General features: G+C 55.6%; 1 protein-coding gene across 2 annotated transcripts in view; it reads left to right on the top strand.

The window, feature by feature from the left end:
• Positions 1 to 1,294: 1,294 nt before the first annotated feature.
• DPH1 (diphthamide biosynthesis 1) overlaps positions 1,295 to 25,765 on the top strand; it is a 36,867-nt gene continuing 12,396 nt past the window's right edge. The window contains exons 1-6 of one of the 2 annotated variants that reach the window (XM_083587845.1): positions 1,295 to 1,392; positions 5,488 to 5,640; positions 8,032 to 8,095; positions 14,421 to 14,542; positions 17,451 to 17,605; positions 21,251 to 21,372. In XM_083587845.1, coding sequence (XP_083443971.1) covers positions 1,335 to 1,392; positions 5,488 to 5,640; positions 8,032 to 8,095; positions 14,421 to 14,542; positions 17,451 to 17,605; positions 21,251 to 21,372 — 674 coding nt within the window. In that variant the 5' untranslated portion in view covers positions 1,295 to 1,334. Of the gene's footprint in view, positions 1,453 to 5,487; positions 5,641 to 8,031; positions 8,096 to 14,420; positions 14,543 to 17,450; positions 17,606 to 21,250; positions 21,373 to 25,765 lie in introns of both variants that reach the window. The other variant, XM_083587844.1, reaches the window with a different exon arrangement.

Raw genomic sequence — 25,765 nt, 5'->3', positions numbered from 1 at the left:
TCCTGCTTGTGGGCTTCTCTTTGGGGCATCTAAGAACAGGATGCTGGACCACATGGGCCCCCTTTGGCCTGATCCTGCCCCAGGCTCTTCTGGTGTCTTCTGTTCTTAAGTTTGTCCTGGGCTCAGAGGACTGATGAAGGGGTGGTGGGGTTGGATTGGTTTTCTCAGGTGAAATAAATAGACTTCCATGTCCAGGGCAGATAAAAGAAAGGACTTCTTCATGTAGTGCATAGTGAATCTATGGAACTCACTTCCACAGGAAGTGGCTCCAACCACCTAGGCGGCTTTAAAAGAGGGACAGACAAATTCATTGAGACTACAGGAAGCTACTGGAGGCTGTGTTCTGATCCATGGAGGAAAGGATGGAAGTAAGAGGGAGCCGTGTCAGCCTTGGGGGCCTGCCAGCATGCCTACGCTGGTCCAGGGGCTGATGGGGGCCCACTTTGCCACTGGCTGCTCTCTGGGTGGCCATTTTTCAGAGGCCCCCAAGGTCCAGCACCCCCAAAACACTGCACTGATCTGTCCAGCTACCTGTTTACCCCCAGATGAAATGCACGCAGTTCGTATATGGCATGGATAAATACAGATTTGCAGGTCTGTGCGTGCAAATTTATCATCTTACAGGACAGGGAAATAAATCATGCATTTCGAATCGTGCATCAAAGTTGTGAAATGGGCTACAAATGCAGTTAAATGGAGCAGGGAGGCATTTGGTTTCAGGCCAGCCCTGTGGCATTCTATACTGATGCATACAGTACTGGCTTTGAAAAGTGGAGGCAGTGCTTTGGGGCATGTACAGAGTGCCTTCTACATCAGTGGCACACACAGCCTTGACAGGGGCGGGCAGAAGTGTGGCGGGGTCGTCTCCCTTGACTCTTTGCAACTGAGGCCAGCGAATGGCATTTTTGTGGCAAAACACCCTCGATTTCCTGAAAAAGGTTCCCGAGCGTAGGACGACCTATTTCGAAATCTCGCCCTCTGATTTTGAAGCTCCGCTCACCCGCGAAGCGTGAAGACTCTGCGCCTGCAGTTTCTGTGCTCTCTGCACGCGCTCAAGGGCACCCTCGTCGCCTTTTCTCGCTGCCTTCTGATCTACGATGCCATAAATGCTAATAGTAATAATGAGGAGCCACGGGAAACAGGTGCTGGGGCCGGCTGAGCCCCGGCACCCACACGAAAGGGCTCCCTGCAGCCCCACAAACTGGGCTTCGGGCTGGGCGCTGCCTTTCTTCGCTGCCAATCGATGCGCTCGGCGGCGGCTCGCTCCTGCCTGGCTCGCGTGACCGGCGCTCCACTGGCGCTGCCTTTCTGGGCTCCACGTGGGTTTTGCAGCCATGGCGGATCCAGGAGGAGCGAGGGAGGCGAAAGGTCCCACTCCGGATCCGGTGATAGGTGAATTCGGAGTCGCTCCGGAGCGGGCGCAGCGGGCACGCGCAGGAGGCGTGGAGAGGGGGCTCTGCCTTTATTTATTGTTCTTATTTACTGTTGTTGTTATGTTTTATCTGCCCCCCTTCACAAAAATCTGGAGGTGTCAATATGTGGGGCCTTTTCCCCTGCGTGGTCCTTGCAGGAGGGAGTCGGGTTCTGCCGTGTGGGAGGAGAAAAGCCACCTATAGAGCCCCCTTGGCCCGAGGTGGTCTACCCCTGAATATCAGCTGTTGAGCGGAAGGAAGAGCGAGGGCCGTAGGCATCCCCGAGTGAGATGTGGGGAGGAGGTGGAGGCTGACATTGATAGGCCTCAGACCTGATCAAGCTGAGGTCCGTCTCAGCCTCGCTGCAGATTTCGTCTAATTTAAATTGTAAAGTTGGAAGGAACACTTTAGAGCAGGCGTGGCCAAACTTGGCCCTCCAGCTGTTTTGGAACTGCAACTCCCATCATCCCTAGCTAATAGGACCAGTCACCAGGGATGATGGGAATTGTAGTCCCAAAGCAGCTGGAGGGCCGAGTTTGGCCATGCCTGCTTTAGAGGGCTGGACTCTCACAGCTGAGAGGAACCGGCTTGGCTGTGGTGCTTCCTGAGGGATCTCTCAGGCTGGCCTTCCTTGCAGGGTTGCTGTGAGGACAATATGGGGAGACAAGAAAGAGAGAGAGGGAGATTACTCTTGTGCATGCTACTTCCTGCTTCTCAAATTAAAAGCGTTGCTGGTCCCCAATTGCCCTGGCCCCAAAGTAAGAACCAAAAAGCAATTGCCTTGCAGGGCAAGGCCCTCAAAAGCTCCTTGCGGTATCCTTCTCCCAGATGCAATGCTTTTGAATCCCAGTTCCTGGAAACCACAGGAGGGAGAAGGGCTCTTGTGCTCCAGTCCTGCTTGCAGGTTTCCAATTGGCCTCTGGGAGACAGGAGGCTGGACTAGGTGGGCCCCCTTGGGCCTGATCCACCAGGGCTCTTCTTACACCCTGTTGTTGTGGACTGAGCCTGGGACCTTCTGCATGCAAAGCACGCACATTCGCAGTGAGCTGCGGCTAGTCCCCTAAAAATAAAGCAAGGTTCCAGTCCTCATTGTTCTGATTGAGAAAAGGAAGGTCAGAAGCTGCTTTCTCCCGAGTCAGGCTACTGGCCCCTCGAGTTCAGCATCATATGTTGATTGGCAGTGACTCTCCTTGAGATGCTATTGGGGATTGAACCTTCTGCATGCCAAGCAGCTGCTCTTCCAGAGAACCACGCCCTTCCACCTCGGCCCCCGCAATGTGTGCTCCTCTTCTGGTTCTCTTGCCTCTCCCTGGTGAGTAGGCAAGACCTCCGGTGATTCATTTTCTCTCTGCTCCTTCCTACAGTAGCCACCGCCTATTGGGGTGTGTTTTGGGGGGAGCAGGGGGGCACATTCACGCAGGAGCATAAATAGCCCCCCTCAAACTACTTTCTGTCACCTCTCCACCCCCCCCATCCCAAATAACTCTTTGCCAAGTTGTGTTCTCTGAGAACTCTTGTCGCTTTGCTGATTCACAGGATGGCGTTTGTGTTAAAAAGAGGGGGCGTCTTTGGGGGGGGAGAATAGAAGAATAGCAGATCGCCCTTTCTGACGTTGGCATTCAGCTGAAGCAATCGATGCCCACCAGCCCTTTCTGGGCAGCTCCATCTACACACACCCTGCCACCGTGGGAGGGTGCCAAGCACCCTGCTAAAAGGTGACTCAGATTTCACCCTACGTCCCCAACTGGCACACTTGCCTCATCTGCCCAAAATACTAGCATGGTGTGTGTGTGTGTGTGTGTGTTCAGGAGGGAAGATCTCTGCTCCCTGTCCTAGGGGAGCCCCCATCTTGAGAGGGAAGGTGAGGATGCCCCCCACCCATGCTTTCTCTTAATCTTTCATTTCCCCCTAAACTTGCCAGAGTTTCTCCCTCCTGGATCTATCTTATTGACTAAATTTGCCCCTTCCCTTGAAAGGTGGAGGGGACGTGGGTGGCGCTGTGGGTTAAACCACAGAGCCTAGGTCTTGCCGATCAGAAGGTCGGTGGTTCGAATCCCCGCGACAGGGTGAGCTCCCGTTGCTCGGTCCCTGCTCCTGCCAACCTAGCAGTTCGAAAGCACATCAAAGTGCAAGAAGATAAATAGGGACCGCTCTGGCGGGAAGGTAAACGGTGTTTCCGTGCGCTGCTCTGGTTCTCCAGAAGCAGCTTCGTCATGCTGGCCACATGAGCTGGAAGCTGTACGCCGGTTCCCTCGGCCAGTAAAGCGAGATGAGCGCCGCAACCCCAGAGTTGTCCGCGACTGGACCTAATGGTCAGCGGTCCCTTAACCTTTACCTTGGAAGGTGGAAAGTGGTGGGTTCTCCTTCCTTGGAGGTTTTTCGTGTGGTGTGGTTTTTCGTGGCCAGTGTGGTGTAGTGGTTAAGAGCGGTAGTCTCGTAATCTGGGGAACCGGGTTCGCGTCTCCGCTCCTCCACCTGCAGCTGCTGGGTGACCTTGGGCTAGTCACACTTCTTTGAAGTCTCTCAGCCCCACTCACCTCACAGAGTGTTTGTTGTGGGGGAGGAAGGGAAAGGAGAATGTTAGCCGCTTTGAGACTCCTTAAAGGGAGTGAAAGGCGAGATATCAAATCCAAACTCTTCTTCTTCATCTTCTTCAACAGAGGTTGGATTGGCACCTGTCAAGGATTCTTTCGCTGTGATTCCTGCATTGCAGGGGGTGGGACTATATGACTCTCAGGTGTCCCTTACAACTTTACAGTTCTCTTTTGTGATGTAATATAATGGCTCTCTGGCCTGGTGGGTTAAAGGAACCTACAGGTTCAGGGCAGTGCTAGAAATTAGCCCAGAGCCAGGCGCATTTTGAGGCTGTCGCATTTCCAGTTGTGACCATGTGGAGATCTCTGGATTTTTTGGTTGGCGACTGGGGAAGGCAAAGTGCCACTGAGAGAAGGATCTGGAAGATTTTCCTTGAAGCTTGGATTCGTTTTGCTTCATGTTTTAATGTGTCGTGAACCCCTCTGAGATTTGTTCTTTAAACTGTATAGAAATGAAAATAATAATGATGATACTCATAGAAACTCCATCGCAAAAAAGAAAAGGAAAAAATGGTGCCTAGAAATTCAATTGTGTCGATTGCAGCCTAGGTTTAAGGTTCCATTTGGTGACTAGATTACAGTGGTACCTTGGTTTAAGAACAGCCCTGTTTACGAACTATTTGGTATACGAACTCCGCAAAACCGGAAATAGTGTCCTGGTTTGCGAACTTTACCTCAGTCTAAGAACAGAAGCTGAACGGTGGAAGGGCACCGGCGACGGGAGACCTCATTAGGGAAAGTGCACCTCGGTTTAAGAACTGTTTCGGTTTAAGAACGGACTTCCAGAACGGATTAAGTTCGTAAACCAAGGTACCACTGTATATATTTGGGTTTCTAGTGCTGCTTCAGGGCCAGTCAGCCTCTGAATAGAAGGAACAACTGCATAAAGGATTTATTACAGTCAAGCAGAATACAGTGGTACCTCTGGCTATGTACTTAATTCGTTCCAGAGGTCTGTTCTTAACCTGAAACTGTTCTTAACCTGAAGCACCACTTTAGCTAATGGGGCCTCCCGCTGCTGCCGCGCCGCCGCCACGCGATTTCTGTTCTCATCCTGAAGCAAAGTTCTTAACCTGAGGTACTATTTCTGGGTTAGCAGAGTCTGTAACCTGAAGCGTATGTAACCTGAAGCGTATGTAACCTCAAGCGTATTTAACCTGAAGTACCACTGTACAATTTTTCTTAGATGAACTAAATAAAAACCCACGAATAATGGCTGGGGTTGAGGAGATTGCTGCCTCTCTGCCCTGCCTGATGTCCCCTTGATCAGGTCATCAAGAAGAGCTGCTCTGGCCCTCTGGTCGCCCACCTGGGCTCTTGCTCTCAACCCTGGAATGCATGAAGCGGGCAGGAGACCTCTAACCATGTGCAGAGTGCCTTTCCCTCACTTCCACCCAGCCTGAGGGGAGGAGACAAAGAAGCCGTGGTGGTTCCTCAGTCCCGACTCAGCTGCTGATTCTCCCCTCCTCCTCCTATTGCAGCCCGCCGAGGCCCCCGCCGGGTGGCTCACCAGATCCCCCAGGAGATCCTCTCGGACCCTGAGCTCCAGGCAGCCATGGCATCCCTCCCCAGCAACTACAACTTTGAGGTCCACAAGACGGTGTGGCGGATCCGGCAGGCTGGGGCGAAGCGGGGTGAGTGTCTTGGCTGGGGGGGAGATGGCAAGACTATGGAGTTGGAAGGGGACCCCCAAGGGTCATCTAGAACAACCCCCTGCAGTCGTCGCCTTCTCTCCTTCCTTGGCTGAGCTCAGGGCTCCAGTTTGGGCCCAAGAGACCCCCACCCTCTGAGCCCATGGCAGCTGGTGAAGCAGGAGGCAGGGAGCCTGGGGTGGGCGGAGCCAGAGTCAATGATGGGCGGGGCCAACTCAGGCAGTTAAAGCACCACGATGCTGCTTTAAACACTTGTGGCTCCCCCCAGAGGCTTCTGGGAGCTGTAGTTTTGTTCAGGGTCCTGAGAGGTGTTGGAAGACCCCTCTGTCCTCTCAGAGCTACAATTCCCACATCCCCCTTCACAGGGAACTTGGGAATTGCAGCTCTCTGGGGGCGTCTCCTAACATCTCTCAGCACCCTTGACAAACTACAGCTCCCAGGATTCTTTGGAGGAAACTGGGGCTTTCCACTCCGTCCCCCAGGCCACATGGACACCAGAAAATTCTGATGTTGCTTTTAAGGCAGCCACGGCTTCCCCCGGGGAGTCCTGGGAGCTGTAGTTTGCTCAGAGTGCCGAGTTGTTCAGAGACCTTGCACAGAACTACGGTTCCCAGGGTTCCCTGTTGAACCACTCTGGGCGTAGGAGCTCTGGGAGGGGCACACAAGGAGGCGGAGAGGAGAGCTGAGAGCCGGATTCAGTATGTGAAGGGGGAAGGCCAGGCTGGATGGGACCCCCCTGGCCTGATCCTGCAGCCAGGCTCTTGATGCTCTCACATTCCCCCAGCCGTGCAGCCTGCATCCTCATGGGGAAGCCCTGTTTCGGGGGGGGGGGACCAGGGTGGCAGTCCTTGGCTTGTGTGTGCGGTGGCTGCCCGGGGGGCGGGGAAGGGGCTGGCACAGCGGCTGCTGACTGGTGCCATCCGTGCCAAGACGAGCCGGCTGCGTGCAGCCGTTGCCCGAGCAAGAGTCACGTCGGCCCGATGATCACCCTCCACGTCAGGGTGATAATGGGATCAGACAAGGCAGCGTTAGCTGCCGACGGGCCTGGGAGCTGTGCCAGGCGGAGCCAGGCCTCTGCTTCTGCGGCTGGGGGGGGGGCGGAGTGGGGAGGGGCCTCTGGAGGGCAGCTAGCCAGGCGCGTCCCACGTTGGGAGAGATGGGGAGTGGGGATGGAAGGTTCAGGGCAGACGAAAGGAAGGGCTTCTTCCCGCAGTGCGTGGTTAACCTGTGGAACTCGCCTCCACAGGAGCCACCAACTTAAAAGAGGATTGGGCAGATTCATGGAGGAGGAGAGGCCATGACCCACAACGGATATTCTCTGCCTCCGCGGTCGGTTTCCCGCAGAAACTGCAGGAGGGCAGAGGGCTCTTGCGCTCAGGTCTTGCTTGCAGGCTTCCCTTGGTGGCACCTGCTTGGCCATTGTGAGAACAGAAGACTTAATGTGCCCGATCCATCAGGCTCTACCTATGGAGAGGTGGCAGAACCTCCATGCCCAGGGACAGTCTACCTCTGGATACCAGAGGTTCTGCTCAGGTCTTCTTTGTGGACTTCCCTTTGGGCCATCTGCTTGACCACTGTGAGAAGAGGATGCTGGACGAGATGGGCCCCTCTTGGGCCTGATCCAGCTGCCTGTGAATGAATGGAAAATCTAAATGAAGTTTATTAATTCTACTGCATTTGTATCCCAACTTTTCCTCCCATGGAGCTCAAGGTGGCCTGCATACTTCTGCCCGTTTCATCCTCACAGTAACCCGGTTGAGAGGCAGTGAGCTTCATGGCCAAGAGGGTATTTGAACCCTGGTCTTTTCTGGGTTCTAGCCCAGTACTCTATAACCACTTGGCCACGCTGGCTTGGGTGGAAAGGTCTTGTCCAGCTGGAGTAGCCCCTTGACTTCCTGGATCCTCTCCCCACCTTAGCGGCAGCCGGGCCAGTTTCAGCCACCGGCATTGCAGATGCAGCCATCCCATAATGCTTCGTGCAAGGACCCTGCAATGGGAGTGTTCCTGGGTTGGACTCAAGGCATGCCCAGAGGTTGTTCCACCTCACCCCGGTGTGCCGTGATGGGTCTGGGGGAGAAGGGGCACTGCCTCCTCTCTGGTTGCTCAGAAGCCCTCTTCCAGTCTTCCGTGCAGGGGTGTGAGGTGAGAATTTGGAAATGTGGAGGTCCAAGGCCCCCAGCTTTGAGAATATTTTTATCCTGCTGTTCTGTCAGAAAAAGGCCCACGGAACTGCTTCAAAATCACACATGCAAAAGATAGCCGCTGTCCCTTCGGGGTTGCAATATGAGAAGATGCAGCACAAAAGGAAAATGGAGGAGGAGGGAGGAGGAAATGAGCTTTCTGTAACATGTGTCCCTTCCTTCTTTCTCTCAGTGGCGCTGCAGATGCCCGAAGGCCTCCTCATGTTCGCCTGCACCCTGGCAGACATCATTGAGAGGTGAGTAGGGGAGAGAGAGGTCAAACGTGGACTGGCCACTGGCGGGGATTGAGAGCAGGGCGGAGGGCGAATGGGTGGGCTGGACCCTGAGCGGGTGCGCTTGGCATGAATGGGAGGGGGCAGGAATAATGCATCCTGGTATAAATGATTTGCTCAGAGTAAGGAGGGCTGAAACAAAAGAGAGCTGGGGCTGCCAGTCAGTGCAGACAGCACTGAGCCTCAATCTAGTTGAGTAGAAAGCATCTTCCTCTGCTGCTGCTTAGACCAGCCCTTTCTGCAGAGCCGCGAGGGACTAGAAACGTCCTTTTTAGGGGAAGGCCCTGGTAAGCTGCTGCCAGCCAGTGCAGGCCGTACTGAGCTAGATGAGCCAGTGGCCCGACTGCAGGTGTCAGGTCCCTTCCTACGGGTGGCCACTTCTGCGCCTGGCCTGGGTGGTTTGAGGGTCAGACGGGGAGCTGACAGGATCTGCCCCTGTGCAGAGCCTCAGGGCATCCTAGACTCCTTTGCAGGGCTGCCAATTTTTTTTAATTTCATTTGAAAATGCAGCCCTTCTCCCTGGCACCTTTATTGGGTGGCCCCGTGAGCTGGAGGGGGTTGTCTGGAGGGGTCCCCGCGTCTAGACCAGGGAGCAGGACTGTGGCCAGGCTGCCACCCCCTTCCAGGTGCCACAAGGTGTGGCATGCGACTCCCTTTTCGGGACTGGTGGGATAACTTTCCGTTGTGGTGCAGGTACCTTGTCTTACCCCCAGAGCAAACCTGGCTTAAATAAAGTGTCCAGTTAAAAAGGAACGTAGTGAAAACTGCCTTCTGCTGAGTCAGGCCGTTTGCCCATCTAGCGTAGTATTGTCCGCACGGACAGGCAGCCCCGGCTCTCCAGGATTGAACCTTCAGGAGCCTGGCATGCAAGGCAGGGGCTCTGGCACTGGACCACCCTATCAGTACTCTAGTCCTCCTTATTCTACATGAGGGGCTGGCTTGACCAGGAATGGAGGAGGCTCAGGTGGTCATTGTCCCATCTTGCTCAGTGCTGTCTGCACTGGCCGGTAGCAGCTCTTTGGGGTTTTGGGGGCGGGAGAGTCACTGTTGCCTCCATGTCCTGCTCAGGGGGGTCCCTTAGGGGCCCTGTGAGGACAGGAGGGTAGACTAGATGGTCCCCCTTTGGCCCAGTGCAGCGGCTGGTCTTGTTTTAAGGAGGGGGAGCAGGTCCCTTTTCCTTTCCTGCCACAGCTGCAGCCAGTCCCCGCTGGTGTGCTGCTGGCCCTTTAAGGGAGCTGGCCTCCCTCCCAGCATGGGGCCGCTTTCATGTCTCCGACTTCAAAGGCAGCTGATTATGGCGATCCTTTTATCTGAATGAAACCTGAAGCATGACTTTCCCTGGCAGCAGCTGCCTCTGATCCTTGGTGCTGCAGGCAGAGGAGGAGGAGGAGGGGGGGAAGGAGGAGGAGGGGGCTGGGGGCCCACATTGCAGGGCCAAATTGCCCCAACCAGGGGGCTCCTCTCTTGCAAATGCCCCTGGTCCTGTGCTTTCCCTTCTCCTACAAGTGAGGCCTTATCTGCAGCCGAGTCCCTTGGTGGAACCTCCAGATTTAAAGGCACTCTACCACCCAGGCGCCGGGGACCAGGAAGGGGAGACGGTCGCATCCACCCCCAGGATCCCTTTCTTGTGGCTGCCAAGCCTCTTGCTCTCAGCTAGCCTTGCAAAGGAGCCCCTTGGGCATTCTGGACGCCAGTTCCCTCCATCACGGCTGCAGGAGCGCTGGGGGCTGATGGGAGTTGCAGTTTGGAACATCTGGATGGGACAACCTGGTTGCTCTGCCCAGGCGTGGCTTCCGTTGGTCTGGATGCAGAAACCACAGGGCGCCTGCCAGGTTTTGCCAGCATGTTTCCCTTGACCCAACCTTTCTGTTTCCCAGAGATTGCAAATGGTCCTTTTAAATGCCCCTCATTGCTGCTCTTAAATGAGGGGAAAATCCAAACCGGCAAGACACAAACCTCCGTTCTCTTCCCCGCCTCCCTCTTGAGACCATCGGAAGAACCTGGCAGCAGGATCGGGCCCCAGATGGGGCCCCATCGAGTCCAGCCTCCTGTTCCCCCTCCCCGTGGCCAACCAGATGCCCACAAGCAGGGGCTCCAGAGCCCCCTCCCCTCCTGCAGTTTCCATCAACGGGTACCCCAAAGCATCCCTGGCCTTCGGCGGCAGAGCAGAGCCATCATCCCGGCTAGTAGCCATTCTTAGCCCCCTCCTCCAGCCTGCTTTCCAAGGCAGCCCTGCCCTGAAAAGCCTTTCTGGGAGTGGTGTGGGGAGAACGTCCGTCTGTGGGGCTGGGAGCGGACGGACGTAGCCGTTCTGCCAACGCAGCGTCCAGACTCGGCCTCGGATCCGCCTGGCTTCCTGCGGTGATTGCCATGCGAGGGAGCATCCTGGCGGCCGCATTTTCTCTCTACTGTATCTCTCACCCCCCCTCCCCAAATCCCCTCCTGGGCTCTTGTGCCGCTCCTGCCTTTCATATGAAACCTCTCTTCCAGAGATTACTCGGAGTGAAATATTCAGGAGGCCATAAAGGGGGGAGGAGGACGTGTGGGTGTGTGGAAGGAGGGGGTGATTATGGTGAGGTGGGTGCCGCCCACTCAGATCTTCTCAGCTCGGCAGAGCCGCCCACCTCGCTGAGTGAGTGCCGGCGGAGGCTGGGGGGCGATTCCTCCCAGCCCGTCAACCTGACACAGCCCAAATCCAACACAGGATTCGAACGTGGTGCTTCCTTTGGGGCGGGTACTCGATGTCTCTTTCCCGGGTATGTCGCCCTTGGAACCGGCTGCTTGTCTGCTGGGGAGGGCGGGCGAGAGTTAAGCAGAGTGCGCCAGGCCAACTCGCCAGGAACGGCGCGGCGTGCGCAAGTCTCCGGACTTGGCAGAGATCTTGGGCATGAAAGGAGCCTCTCTGGCAGAAACTTTAAAGCCCTCTCTCCCCACTCGCAGAACAAGCCAGGACGGGGAGATAAGGAGGATCAAAGGAGGCCGAGACGCGCATCTCGCATGCCAAGGTGCCCACGGAGTTGGCATGGGGGGCCTGGGAGTCGTTCTCACCTCTCCGTCCCTCCGTAAGGGCATAAGCCTGCTGGATCAGGCCAGCAGCCCATTGAGTCCAGCCGTCTTGATCTCACAGGGGCCAAATACCCTTCGGAGAACAGGAATCGAGATAGACTGCCCCTGAACTGGGAGGTTTCATAATCAGAAGAGTCTCCTGTCTTCACAGTGAACAACTCTCTGGCAGGAACTGAGCTCTTCGGAGGCTTCCTGAGCTGGACTGGATGAGCCTTGGGGGTCCCTTCCAACTGCAGAATTCTGCGATTCCAAGGAGCAGCAAGGGACTCGCCCTCTAGGCGGTCGCAGAAGGGCAACTGCTGGCCAAAGCTGTGGGATCGGAGGCGGGTTTGGCCACCTCCCCGGGGTGGATGGCACAGCAGCCGTGCTTCTCCCTTCCTTCGCTCTCCCTCCTCACGAGGAAACGAAGGGGCAGGGAGAAGCGCATGCAAATGCCGTCCTGCTGGATTTGCATAGATCTCAGGCGGGGCTGCAGAGTTCGGCTTCCCAGGCGGCCCAGCCAGGGCGCCACTGCTGCTGCTGCGTCTTGAAGGCGGCTGCTATTTTCGGCTTTCCAAATTCGCAGCCTTCTCGCAGGTGGAGTCTGGCACCTGCATGGCCCAGCCGCCAAATCTCTCTCCTGCTTTGTCTGTCAGACCCCCCCGCCAACACACGACACCCCCCCAGTCGCTGCCTGAGCTGAAAGACCTCCCCTTGCCCCCCCAGCAGATCACACACCTCTCCCTGCAATTGATTATTATCATCAATTGCATTTATATCCCACCATTTTTCCCAATGTAGCAGGCAGGGTTCTTCCCAGCAAACCTGGCCCCCACAACAACCCTGCAAGGTAGGTCAGGCTGAGCCAGGCCAGGTGAGCTTCAGGAAGGCTGAGTGGGGGGGATTTGACGCCTCCCAGGTGCTAGTCTTCATTGGATCCCCACCACAGCCCAAAACCCGGCACTTCTGCCCCCCCTCGCCGCAGCCCCTTCCCCCGTCTCCCCCCCCTTTTGCTGCCGCCGCTGCTTGCCTTTCGCCCTGGGAAGGAAGGCAGAAAGGAAGGAGGGAGGCTGTTAGCAGAATAGTGCCCTGCGGCCTTCTCCAATCAGAGTTAATGATCTGTTTATCGTGTGACATTTTGACGGGAGAAGAACCGGTGGAGCTGAACTGCGAGGCGTCCGCTCCGTAGGGGCGGCGGGAGCACTGGCAGCTGCAGCCGCCGCAAACGGGGGAGTCCCTGGCCTGCCGGGTGCTGCCTGCCTTGGCGGGTGCAGGGGGCGACGGCCAGATTCTTGCAGGGGCAGGAGGATCAGGGCCTCCGTGCCCTTGCGTGCAGCCTTGGTGCATCCAGCTGGCTTCCTTCCCCTGCAGCGCCCAGATAATCGCAGATTTTGTGCTGGGTGAAGGGGGCGAGGGGCATCAGAAGAGCAGCTGGCCGCAGCAGGATAGGGCCATGGTGGGGCCCACCAGATCCCACCTTGGCCAGCCAGATGCCCCAGTGGGAAGCCATCAACAGGACCTGGGAGCCCTCTCCTCCTTCCTCCTCCTCCATGGATTTTTCTAAGTAGCTTTTCGAGCCATCTAGGTGGGTGGACATCCGGTGGGAGGGAGTTCCACAGGTTATCCATGTGCTGCGTGAAGAAGCCCCTCTGTGGCTGACCAGATGACCCCAAAGGGAGTCCATGGCAAGCAGGACCTGAGAGCAGCAGCCTCCTCCCGCTCTTGTTCTCCCGCATGCTAAGGTAGACTGGCTCTGGCCATGGAGGTTCCGTGTAGGAATCCTTAGCGACTAAAAGCTCTCTTGGTCCCCCTCGGCCCCCAGTGTTCCCACAAGCAGTGTGGGATTGCCTCCAATGATCATTTTGGTCCCTTAAAACTCTCCCTGCGACTTCATGTCCCATCTCTGCCGCTTCCCTGTTGCCGCGTTTCCTCGGCCTCGGTTTTCCCCGTCTGTGGAATGGGAAGACCAGTCGCCACACAGGTGGGGAACCTCCTGCCCCACAGCGTCAGCCCCTCCAACTGGTTGGCTCCTGCTGCCAATGAGCAGTACGATTGTCCCACTCCGTCCAGGGGAGCGAGATCTCCTGCAGGCCGCAGTCCCCTGCTCTAGCCGGAGCAAGGATGCGCCTTCCCGTCCTGGGCTTTTTCTCTGCGTGGGGCTGCCCCCTTTCTGGTGCTGTGGGGCCGGCTGTGGGTGTGGCTGTTCTGCCTGCCTCCCCTGCTTCTCTCTCCCTCCTGCATCTTCTGCCTTGGAGAAGCGCAGCCTCATTTTTTGATGAGCGCCTAATCCCCTGAATTGCAAACAGCTTTCCCCAATTGAGGAGGTGGATTAGCACACTCCAGTTTAATCATGTTGACATCTCCGGAGTGGCCTGGCTGCTGGGGCAGCGGAGGGAGGGGGCAGCCTGCCTGCCGGGGGTCTTCCAGCTGGCGGAGGGAGAGGGTGGGGTTGCCTCCCCTACAGGGGTGGTGTGGGGTGGCTGTGGCCATCCTGCCACGGGTCCAGCTTCTCCTCCTCCTAATTTGCAGCCCCCGTGGCCTCTTCCTTAAAAAATCCTAGCATTGTAGAGTTGGACAGGACCCCCAAGGGTCATGTAGTCTGACCCCCTGCAATGGAGGAGTCACAATACATCCGGATCTTTGCTGCCCTTTCAAGAAGCCCCTAGAAAGGAAGTTGGGACTTGTGGGCATCCGGCGAAGCTGATCGTTGGAAGATTCGGGGTGGATCAAAAGGCTTCTTCACGCAGCACAGAGTTAACCTGTGGAACTCACTCCCACAGGAGACACAATGATGGCTGCCAACCTGGATGGCTGTGAAAGGGGATTGGGCAAACTCACGAAGGAGGAGACGCCTGTCGATGGGCGACTAGCCAGGATGGCGACGCTCTGCCTGTGTGGCTGGAGACCATTAATGCCGAAACCACAGGAGGAGAAGGATCTCTTGTGCTTACATCCTGCTTGCGAGTTTCGCATTTGGGGCATCTGTCAGAATACTGGGCCGGATGGGCCATGGACTCTTCTGGTGGTGTTAAGATGTGCCTGTTCCCATTTCCCGTCTGGGAGAACTGAGGCCAGAAGATGGTGACTGGCTTGAGCTTGTGGGGATTCATCCGGGTCTTCTCCGGTCCAGCAGTGCACCTGCTGCTGTTCCCCAGCAGCACCTAGCTCAGCCCCAAAGCTGGGAAGTGGGGCTGAGCGGCTCCCTCTTTCCTTAGCCCACCACCTCTCCTCTCCTCTCTTGCAGGTTCACAGAGGCCGAGGCCGTGGTGATGGGCGATGTGACTTATGGGGCCTGCTGCGTGGACGACTTCACCGCCCGGGCGCTGGGAGCCGACTTCCTGGTCCACTACGGCCACAGCTGCCTGGGTACGAAGGAGGCAAGGGCCAGGCCTGGGCCAGTCTCTCCGCCCGGGAATTGGAGGTCTAGTCTTGGTGTGGCAGTTGAAGAGTGCCAGACTGGGGAAACTGGGGGTTCACATCTCCACTTGGCCTTGTACAGTCATACCTCGGGTTGTGAACGTGATCCGTGTGGGAGGCATGTTTGCAACCCGCAGCGTTCACAACCCACGGCGCACGTGCGTGATGCGATTTGGCGTTTCTGCGCATGCGCGTGACATTTTGTGTTCCTGTGCATGTGCGAGCGCCAAAACCCGGAAGTAACCCGTTCCGGTACTTCCGGGTTTGGCACGGTCCGCAACCCAAAAATGCGCAACCTGCAACGTTCGTAACCCAAGGTATGACTGTAGTTTGCAGGGTAGGTCACCTTGGGTCGGCCTCCTCCCTCCCTCCCTCCCTCCCTCCCTTCCTTCCTTCCTTCCTTCCTTTTCGCCTGGCCTTCCTCGCAGGGTTGCAGTGAGGACGAACCCGGGAGTGGTGGGCAGGAGGTCCTTGGGCGCCCCCTTGAGCTCCTTGGAGGGAAGGCAGCCTTTGAACATAAAGGGAACTCTGGAGTCTGAATTATTTCTGCCCTGCCTGCATCCTTTCCTGTTTTTCCTTTTGTTTCACAGCGTCCTTGATTTCGGGAGCTTCTGGGGACGGGCTGTGGCCCCGCTTTGCCCCATGGAGAGTATTTTGGGGTTGAGCGGGGGAGGGGGGGCTTTGCTGCACTGGAGGAGGAAGAGGAGGAAGGCTTGGCTGGGTGGGGGAGGGGAGGCCAGGAAACCCGAAAAGAGGGCTGGCTGCTGCCGCTGCCTTGCATCTCCCTAGGCGGAAACAGTTCTCTGGATGCTGTTGCTATGGCAACTGCAGCGCTGCTGTCCCAGATGCTGCTAACTTTGAAGTCCGCCCAGGATGGAATCCGGCTCAAAATAACAGGGAAAGGAAAGGAAAGGGGGAGGGAGAGGGAGGGAGGGAGAGATAGAAAAGGAAAAAAGGGGCCATGTTAGCTTTTAAGGTGGATCTGCAGAATTATCGCCCCGGAGGGAGGGGGGTGGAGCTTCCCTGAGCCTTCATCCTCTCTCCTCCCTCTGGCCCAGCTCTCTGATTTTTTTTGGCATTGTTGCTAGGGCTGTTGCTGGGTGTGTGCGTGTGGGGCGGGTCACAGTGATGGAGTGGGGGGTGGGAGATCATTGGAGGGGTGGGGAGAAGCGGGTGGATGAGGAGGAGGCTGTAAGACCCCCCTGGCACAGGCGGATTGGAAGTGGGGAGGAATCTCTCTTACCTATTTTATTCCCGCTTTTCCTGGCTTCTCTCCCCCCCATCGCAGCCCTCTGCCACTTTTCCAGGTCAGGGACGGCCTTTGCAGAAGGAGGAGCAGTCTGTATTCTGCACACACACACACCTCCCTCTCTGTCCCCCCCCCCCACGATTTTCAGCGCGCCAAGAGGACCAGGGCAAGCTGGTGGGGGGGGTTTGCATTATGCAGGGACACCCCACCCTTGCCAAGTGGTACACCTAAAGGGCAGCCTGAGTCCTTTGGGGGCTTCTCACAGTTAGCAGGCAGGGTAGTGGGGGGGTGTGCTGGCAATGCAGCCCCTCCCCCTTCCCTGAGCTGGTGGCCCTAGAGTGCCAGCACCGCAGGGGTGTTGCAGGCAGGCAGACGTGCGGCAGCCAAGTTCCGAGTTCCGTTTAGGAGAGGTTTAATTGACGCCGCATGCCGTCCGTCTCTCCTTCCCTCTCTCTCTCTCTCTGGCAGTGAGACTGAAAAGCCATCCAAAGCGAAGCACCCAAACCGCTGCTCGGAAAAGCCTCCTTGGCGAATTGCAGAGTTGGAAGGGACCTCCAGAGGTCATCTAGCCCAACCCCCTGCAATGCAGGAAGTGCAGATAAAGAATGCATGGCAGGTGGAGGCGCAGCTTTGGCATTGCTTGCGTCTCTGTGCTTAAATTTTTGAGTGGGCTCCCGTTCCTTTGGCTAAGACGGGGGCTAGGAGGGACAACCCCCCCAAAAAAAAAGTTCTAGGGGATTTTGCACGTGAAGACAGTGGAGCGGACTCCCTCAGGAGGTGGTGGTTTTTCAGCCTCCTCGGAGGGCAGGCAATTCTGTCATGTTAGGAGGGATGCTGAAGTCGCACCCGCTGCAAGAACAGGGGTGGAAATGGCTTTCCGTCACAGAACAGACACTCACGCAGAGGAGCGATGGGAGGTGCTCCTTCTGGAACAAAATCCCTTTGTGCGGCACACAGTTTGGGGAGGAGAATCCGTCTCTTCCTGGAAGGTGTGGAACACCCAGTTCCTTGAGTTGTGAGGAGTCCCTTCTCTAGACAATCTGGTGTCTTTATGCCAGTGTCTCCCTTGGTAGAACCATTAAATGCATTAAGGACTCACAGAATCATAGAATTGTAGAGACTGAAGGGACCCCAAGGGTGCAGCCCCCTGCAGCACAGGAATCACAGCCAGCCATTCATTCTTCATTATTATGCTTTTCTGCTCTGTGTTTCGACCTGCAAAGGGGCCAGAGTCAGCGTCTGTGTGGATGTGCTCTTTGCAGCGGTGGCTGGGTAGCCAGAGCTACTTTCCTGCTCTGCTTGGCTCTCCCTGCACCTCACAGGGGCTAGAAACCTGATGGAGGTTGTTGTCTTTTTCATTTTGCTGGGACTGGGCAGAAGGGAAGTCACACTTTGCCACTTTCTTCATCCAGCGTCTGAGCATGTTGCGATTGTGGCAGTGTGGGATCTCCCCACCTTGGGTAGGTGGGGTTTGCTGCTGAGTAAGAAAATTTATCTTAATGGGGTGAGACCTGAAATCTATTGGATGGAGGATCAGCGTGCTTCTCTCCCTGGTGCCCCACCCCCGAAAAAACACGCCCTGTCATTTTCTCTGCCCTCTCCCTCCAGTTCCCATCGACTCCACGCAGGGAGTGAAGATGCTCTATGTCTTTGTGGACATCAAGATTGACACGGCCCACTTTGTGGAGACCCTGCGCTTCAACTTCCCTGCGGGGGCCGCGCTGGCCCTCGTCAGCACCGTCCAGTTCGTCTCGGCACTGCAGGTAAGAATAGGGAAATAAATCACAATATTGTGTGCGCTGGGAGTCTTGCCTGCATATCCTTCTTCAAACAGCGTATTGTTAAACTGTGGAACTCTCCTCTGCAGGAGCCACTGGTGGCTTTAAAGGTGGGCTCCTCTTTTTTCATGGAGGGGAGTGAGGATGTCCGTGACTTCTAGCCACCAGGGCTAGGCTGTGTCAGCGCTGTGGGAGGGAGGATGTCCCCGAACACCAGATACAGTGGTACCTCGGGTTACATACACTTCAGGTTACAGACTCCGCTAACTCAGAAATCGTGCTTCAAGTTAAGAACTTTGCTTCAGGATGAGAACAGAAATTGTGCTGCGGCGGCAGCGGGAGGCCCCATTAGCTAAAGTAGTGCTTCAGGTTAAGAACAGTTGCAGTTTAAGAACAGACCTCCGGAACGAATTAAGTACTTAACCTGAGGTACCACTATACTGGGAATCACAAGGGCAAGAGGGTTGCTGCTGCGCCCAGGCCCTGCTCGGGGGCTTCCCATTGAGGAAAGGAAGACGGACTAGATCATGGGTAGGCATGGATCAGGCCCAATCGCCTTCTAAATCTGGCCCGCGGACGGTCCGGGAATCAGCGTGTTTTTACATGGGTAGAATGTGTGTTTTTATTTAAAATGCATCTCTGGGTTATTTGTGGAGCCTGCCTAGTGTTTTTACATGAGTAGAATTGTGCTTTTATTTAAAATGCACCTCTGGGTTATTTGTGGGGCATAGGAATTCATTCATTTCCCCCCCACAAGGTCGGAGGGACAGTGGACCGGCCCCCTGCAGAAAAAGTTTGCTGATCCCTGGACTAGATTGTAGAATCCTAGAATGGTACCCAAAAGTCATCTAGTCCAACCCGCTGCTGCAATGCAGGAATCTTTGCTAAAGCATCCCTGACAAATGTCCATCCAATCTCTGCTTTAAAACCTTCAAGGAAGGAGAGGCCACCATCTCCCGAGGGAGACCGTCCCACTCGAGAGCGGCTCTGACTGTCAGAAAGTTCTTCCTGATGTTGAGTCGGAGTCTCCTTTCTTCTGATTTGAATCCATTGGTTCAGGTCCTCCCTCTCAGAGCGGCAGGAACCAGCCTTGCTCCATCTCCCTTCTGATATTTGAAGATGGCTCTGTGCGTCACCTGCCTTGCATGGTGCTGGAATTTCAGGGTACAGGGGGGCCTATGCTTTGTGGAGACCCTGAAGAGCCACACCAGGGAAGCCTTTTCCCCAGTGTTACGGAAAAAACTAGGTGCGAGGCTGCTCAGTCCCCCAGCTGGTCGGGCAGAGCCCGCGGGTCCCTGCGGAATAAAGGAAGGAGTCCAGCCAACCGGAGCCAATAGCTGTAGACCAAAGTTTATTGTGCAATAGGTTCAAAGAGGAAATTTGAACCCCGAGGATGGGGTGACAAAGACTTTTAAAACTTTCCCACCACATCCCAGAATACAGTTTGTACAGCATCATTGCTACATCACTGACATGTCACAAAAGGGGAGGGGTAGACAGGGGTTACACTAGTTCAACCTTGGCAAACAGGTCCAGACAAGCCCTTGGTTCAAAATTAGCATTAGCAGACATGTCAGGGCAAGACCCAGGTATGAGATTAGCATAGGCAAACACCTCTGAAGTCCCACCACCCAAAGTACAATAGAACTTCCTTTGCATGTCTGGACCCCTTAGCAAGTCAGGTGATGGGATTAGGCTTTCCTTGGCCAACAATCAGCTCCGCAGTTGTCATCTCTGGGCACTTCCTGGGGTAGGAGGTGTGTATACATGTCCTCTCTTGGGGAGGTGGAAGGGGAAAGAGCCCTTTTTAAAAAGGGCAAAATAGTGTTGAAATGGAGGGAACTGGCAAAGCAGTTGATTTTATATGATTGTTAAAGCTAGGTAACTTCCCTGAGCTGTCAAGTCGAAAGGATAAAGGTAAAGGGACCCCTGACCATTAGGTCCAGTCGTGGCTGACTCTGGGGTTGCGGCGCTCATCTCGCTTTACTGGCCGAGGGAGCCAACGTACAGCTTCCGGGTCATGTGGCCAGCATGACTAAGCCGCTTCTGGTGAACCAGAGAAGTGCATGGAAACGCCGTTTACCTTCCCGCTGGAGCGGTACCTATTTATCTACTTGCACTTTGATGTGCTTTCGAATTGCTAGGTGGGCAGGAGCAGGGACCAAGCAACGGGAGCTCACCCTGTCATGGGGATTCGAACCGCTGACCTTCTGATCAGCAAGCCCTAGGCTCTGTGGTTTAACCCACAGCACCACCCGTGTCCCTAGTCGAAAGGATACATTTATGCATAATATTTGTAACATTGAACAACTTTAAGGATGTGGGCCCCCCCCTGTAATTTCCGTAACACCCCCCTTGGAGGTTTTTAACCAGAACTTGGATGGCCACCTGCCAGGGATGCTTCAGCTGCGATTCCTTCATTGCAGGGGGCTGGACTGGATGACCATGGAGGGTCCCATCCAACTACATTCATTTTATTCTCCTCCCTGCTTTCTCCGAAACCTGCGCTTTAACTGGCTGGATCAGCGAGCTCTCTAACATCCCGGGATGACTGTCTGAGCTCCTGTCTGCCGCTTTTCTCACCACATCCCCGTTTGACAGCCACTCTGTTACTGTCACCCAAGACAGCCCAAGTGAGCGTCACAAAGCGGGTGGCAGGCAGGGAGGGGTCCCAGCAGGGCCTGCGGAGCGCCTGGGTGGGCAGAGATGGATGGGCTCCGGGCGCCGGAGCCGTCTGAACACGGCAGCACTGGAGCGTTAAGGAGGCGGACGCAGCGCCTGCCCTTTTAATTGATGCCTTGCCCAGCCCCACGTGGCCCAGCCCGGTTCCCAGGGGTGACGTTTTGGGTTTTATTTTGGAGGGGGGAGACAGTCGTGTGCCCAGCTCCCATCCAGGATGGTGCTGAGCCTCCAGAGCACCTCTCTTTCTCGGTCAGGAAGATGGCCGTGGATCCAGCTTTGGGGAACTGGAGCTCTCAAAAGTAATTTTAGGATTTTTCACGTCTTTGGGGTCTGTGTGTGTTCCTGGTCAAGTCCCTTTTCTTTTGATTTTTATAACGTATATAAAACGGAGAGAACAGTTAGGGCAACGGACAAAATTGGAATGATGGAAAACAAAGCCATAAAACAGGCAGGGAGAAGGTGTACAGTTGCAGGCGGGTTAAAATGAGGAAGTCCAAGTGAAGAATGCCAGCATTTATCTGATGATCCAGTTTGGTTCCAGATTTGGCAGCCTTGGAATGAGGGTCGCCTTCAAAAGGATCATTCTGCTACATTTGTAAGAACGGAAGGAGAAGCCATATTAAAGGTGCCGGGAAGCTCTAGTCCTCGTCAAAATCCATTATTTCCTCCATTATTGCTCTCTTCCAAAACTGGTGGTACCAAGCTCCCAGTGTCAGATTTGGGGCTGTTTCCTGTTGAGTCACAAGCAACTATTTGAGCTGCCAAGATAATAATTTGAGGTCTCTTCCTTTGACAATATCTCTGCATTGATAGGTGGTTTGGTGTGTTGATTTTATATTGTGAAACTCCTTAAGTTGGGGTGTAGATGTAATGACACCGGTGAGAACAACCGTTATTAATCTCAGCCCCTGTTTTTCTGCGTCCTCCTTCCTCCCTCCCCCTTGACAGGCTGCCCGGCAGGCGCTCCAAGCCGACTACTCCATCTGCACCCCGCAGTGCAAACCTCTCTCGCCCGGGGAGCTGCTGGGGTGCACAGCCCCCCGCCTGGCCCAGGCCACGGACGCCATCGTGTGAGTAGGATCCTTCGCGTGGGCCTTGCTTGGGATCAGGGCTCTTGGCTAGATAGATGTGTTGGGACATAGTGGACATGGGTGCCTTCAGGGCTGAAGTAAAATCGCTGGAGGGTTGCAGCGCCTGCTGCAGCTCTAGAGGCTGATGCAGGAGAGACATGTTTCGTTGCATCTGGACCAGAAGAAGATGCATGTATCTATGGTTTGGCAAGATCAACGGTATCACGGACCACGTTTTACAGACTGCAATAATGCTCAGCAAAAAGTCACACATAAATGCAAAAAGTCAGCCTTGAGCTGTGTCTCTGTTATGCAGGTGAGCCTAGCCGTATCTGGGCCCTCAAAGGGTCCTATTCCTCCGTCCCTTTTCTGGTCAGTCGTACCTTGGAAGTCGAATGGAATCCGTTCCAAAAGTCCGTTCAACTTCCAAAACGTTTGGAAACCAAAACGCGGCTTCTGATTGGATTCAGGAAGCCCCTGTACCCAATCGGAAGCCCCATCGGACATTCGGCTTCCAAAAATAGTTTGCAAACTGGAACAGTCACTTCCGAGTTTGCGGCGTTCGGGAGCCAAAATGTTCGAGAACTAAGCTGTTCAAAAACCAAGGTATGACTGTGTAGGCAAGTGAGTTTTGCCAGTTCTTTTCCTTTTGTGACTCAGACGTTACAGGCTATTTTCTGGGCAACGGCCAAGTTCCACGCAATTTCCGTGCCGTAATTCAAGAGATCAGTCTTGCGGGTTCTTCCGTTTTTGTGCTATGGAGTTTCTCGCAGGACCCAGAAATCATGTGGGATAGTTCATCTGGGGGAATTGATCTGGGTTAACCTCCCGCAACATCCGTAATGGGATTGGGGGCTCAGGTTTCCTGCCCTGACTCAACTCCGAGCTGAAGGGACAAAGGAGAAGGGACCCTCTGAGCAGACGCAGAGTGCCTTGACCTTGCCCTTTGGGTTGGGAGCTTCAGGAATGCCGCTTCACAAAGCTTGGCTGGTGGCGGTAATGCCCTATGAGGGGGGGGCCGGGGAAGGTCCCAGGGGCCAGGTATCAGTGGGGTGGAGGGGGGTACATTTGCAAGCCCCATGCCCAGGGACTATGGTGCCTCTCGGCCTGCAGAACCCCACAGAACCCCCGTGTGACCTCTGGAAATCTTGACGGAGTTTTTGAGAAGTTCTTGCTGCTTCTGTCATGCACCTTTTGGTCCTGGATCAACTCCTGTTTGTGGGAGGCCTGGGTGGGACTTTGCCCCCCAGATGTGGGGCCAGAGAGAGATAGAGTGGGGGGGGAGAGAACTTGGCACTTTGGGGGAAGACAGACGACTCTGGGCCTGATGCGGCAACCCCATTAATTTTCTTTAAGGACAGCGAATTAGCCGGCCCCTGCCTCCCGCACACCTAATTATGAGAGGTAATGGAAATGCTTAATGCGCTGTGAACGGCGCAGCAGGGAGACAGAGGGAAATAAATAATGCCCCCCCCCACTCTGGGAGGAGAGGGGGTGGGCAGGGAGGGGAGGGGGCTTTTCTGGCCAGCCCCCAACCAAAACGATGGAGGGTTTTTTGCCGCCACCGTGGCCAACCTTCCCCAGTTTCCCCTCCTCCCGGGGGAGCTGGATAGGTTTGGGACAGTCCTGTTCACAAGCACAGCCAGGTTGGGGCCGCCTTCCTAGGAGTTCAGAGACGTACAGAATTGTGGGGTTGGAAGGGACCCCCAAGGTCCTCTAGTCCAGCCCCCTGAAAGCTGAACTCTGTTGCTCCCGATGGGGACCAGCGACTAGATTGCCTCGTGAGTCAGGGCAGGCAGCAGCAGCAAGAGGAGATGCGGAGGCAGAGGAGGCCGCCCGCTGTACCTCTGTGTGATGCACAGTTCTGTCCTGGTGGCTGCCTTCCACCAACAGATGGAGGCTTGCCTCTAAGTATCGGGCGCCATTAGGCTGCCTGCTCTTGAGGCTGGCGCCACAGGGTGGGCCTGTCCTCCGGGGAGGTTCCCCGTTGTGTCTCTGCCCTGGCCAAATGCAGAGCAGCATCCGAGGGGCAACTTTGAGGAGGAGAGGTGCTTCGGGGTCTTATAAGACGCCCTGAGACTCTGGGGGGCAAAAGGGGGTCTCTGTTTGACATCTGTTGGGTGGGGCTGGGAATGACCCCTCCCCAAATCCCTGGAGAGAGGCTGCCAGACCAGACGCAGCGGTCTGGATCCATCCAGCGACGCTCCTGAGCGTCCCTCCAAATTTAATTAACTTTGGCAGCAACGAAGGCGCACGTCAACTATTAGAACGCCGGTGCGGAGTCTCCGGCGTTGATGGATGGCGCTCGCCGGAGCGGGACCTCGTACCGCCAACGGCCACGTGGAGGGTTACGTCTCAGGATCTGGAGAGCGATGAGTAGCTCTGGCTCCTTCTGGACCCCACAACGTGCCAAAGCCTCTGTTTCTTCTGGTCGGAGGGCTCACCTTTTGCCCCCCAGGGGACAAATTCCCTGGTGCGCAGTTTCCTGGGGGCCGCCTGCTTTTGTCGGGTGGGGCGACGGAGGCGACTCTTGGCTGTAGACTACAACTCCCATCAGGCCCTGCCAGCATATATTGCCTTGCTCTGTGTCTGATGGGAAGCCCCCCCTGTCCTGGCAGTGGCTGATGGGAGTTGTGGTCCCATCAGGAGAGCGCCATGTTGGTGATGGCTGCAGGGGGTCCGTTTTTGCAAAGGGTCAGTCGTGAAGAATTTAACCTTTGTGGCGACCTCTCGGGACGGTTTATCGGCCGACAGGGTGGAAGTTCTTTAACTCCATCCCCGGGTCGGATGGGAGAAGGATTTTTCTGTCTCTTGCCACGTTTGTAAAATGTATTTTATGCATTATTTGGTTTTTATCTCGTCTCCAAGGAAATCAAGGTTCTCCCCTTTCCTCGTTTTATCCTCTCGACAACCCTGTGAGGTAGACCAGGCTGAGAGACAGCCGCAGGCCCTGCAGTCAGCCACTGAAATGTTGCTTTTGAGCCAGGCTCTTGAGCCCAGGGGTGGCTAATCTGTGAGCTCCCAGCTCCCTTCATTTCTCACCAGCGGCCCCACAGGCTAGGGGGCCATTCGGAGCAGGGGCGTTCAGCAATATCTGGAGAGTGACAGGTCAGCACCCTCTGGCTGCCTGCTGTGCCACACTGCAGTTTCCCGAGAGAAGTGTAGCACCCAGTGGCCATGAGTTCCGCAGATCCATCCCTTCCCTTTCGCAGACCTTCCACCTGCTTTTGACTACTCAGCCCCCAAGGCTTTGGAGGGCTTCCCCCTCGTTCCGCAAATGGGGGTTCGGAGGGGCGACAGACCCTCCTCGCCTCGGCCCCCTCCCCTGCCCTGGGTGCTGCTGCCACGACCGGCTCAGGCTCAGTAATTATTTTGCCCGTCTCTTGGGCGGACGCTTTCAAAGAAAGCAGGCAAATTAGCTTTGATCCTCCGAAATGTCATTCCACAATTAAAGGCAAAAATCTAGTCAGGTTTTCTGTCCGGATTGATTTTCCGACCCCTCACTCCATTAGGGCAGCCGAACGAAAGAGTTTGAGATGTAATTGCTGACTCGGAATCTGATTACAACAGGAAGCGAAGCCGTCTCTCTCGCTAAGGACCCGTCCTGGCTCTCCCAGGGGCACTCTTGCTGGGGACAGGGGTGCTGGGTGCGGGTCCTGGGGAGGAAACAGGGTGGAGAATCTGGCACAGGGAGGACTATCCAACTCAGTGCTGTCTGCACTGACTGGCAGCATAGGCTCTCCGGGGTTTTGGAGTGGGTTCTCTGCAGGCCTACCTGGAGATGCCAGCGGGGGTCAAACTGGGAACCTTCTGTCTGCTAAGCTGTGTCCCTTTTCTTAAAGAAAAGAACCCAAGAATCTAGTCCTCATGGTCCCAAATAAAGGCGTGATTTAAGCAGGGACAAAAGAAGCTGCCATAATTGCGCACAGCCAGCTCCATGTAGCTCAGCCGCACCTGCTCTGACTGGCAGCATTCGCTGGCCCCTGGGGGAGCAGTATGCTGGACTGGATTGGACCCGTTTTGGCTCTTCTGGTGTTGTTCTTATGGAACCTCCAGGTGCAGGGGCAGTCTGTCTCAATTCCAAGGTGCTATGGGGCATTGAGCCCCTGTGAGAACAGGACACTGGACCAGATGGGCCCCCTTTGGCCTCATCTCTCAGAACTCCACCTCCCACCGTCCCTAACCATTGGTCCTCCTGGCTGCGGGGAGTTGAAATCCACCACCATCTTGGAGGTGGGGTCCGTGTGTGTTTTCGACAGGCTGCCCCTCCCTGTTTTATATAAAAATTCAAAAGTCCATTCTGGAGAGTAAAAGGATCTTGCTTCCTTGGCGCGAAATGGTACCTCCACGTTCAGAAGAAGTCTACCCACCTGCGTCCCCCGTTGCCTTTGGA

Source organism: Podarcis filfolensis, assembly GCF_964270895.1.
Source record: "Podarcis filfolensis genome assembly, chromosome: 15".
Taxonomy (NCBI): Eukaryota; Metazoa; Chordata; class Lepidosauria; order Squamata; family Lacertidae; genus Podarcis; species Podarcis filfolensis.
The sequence above is the reverse complement of the archived record's forward strand: the minus strand, read 5'-3'. Positions and strand labels throughout refer to the sequence as shown.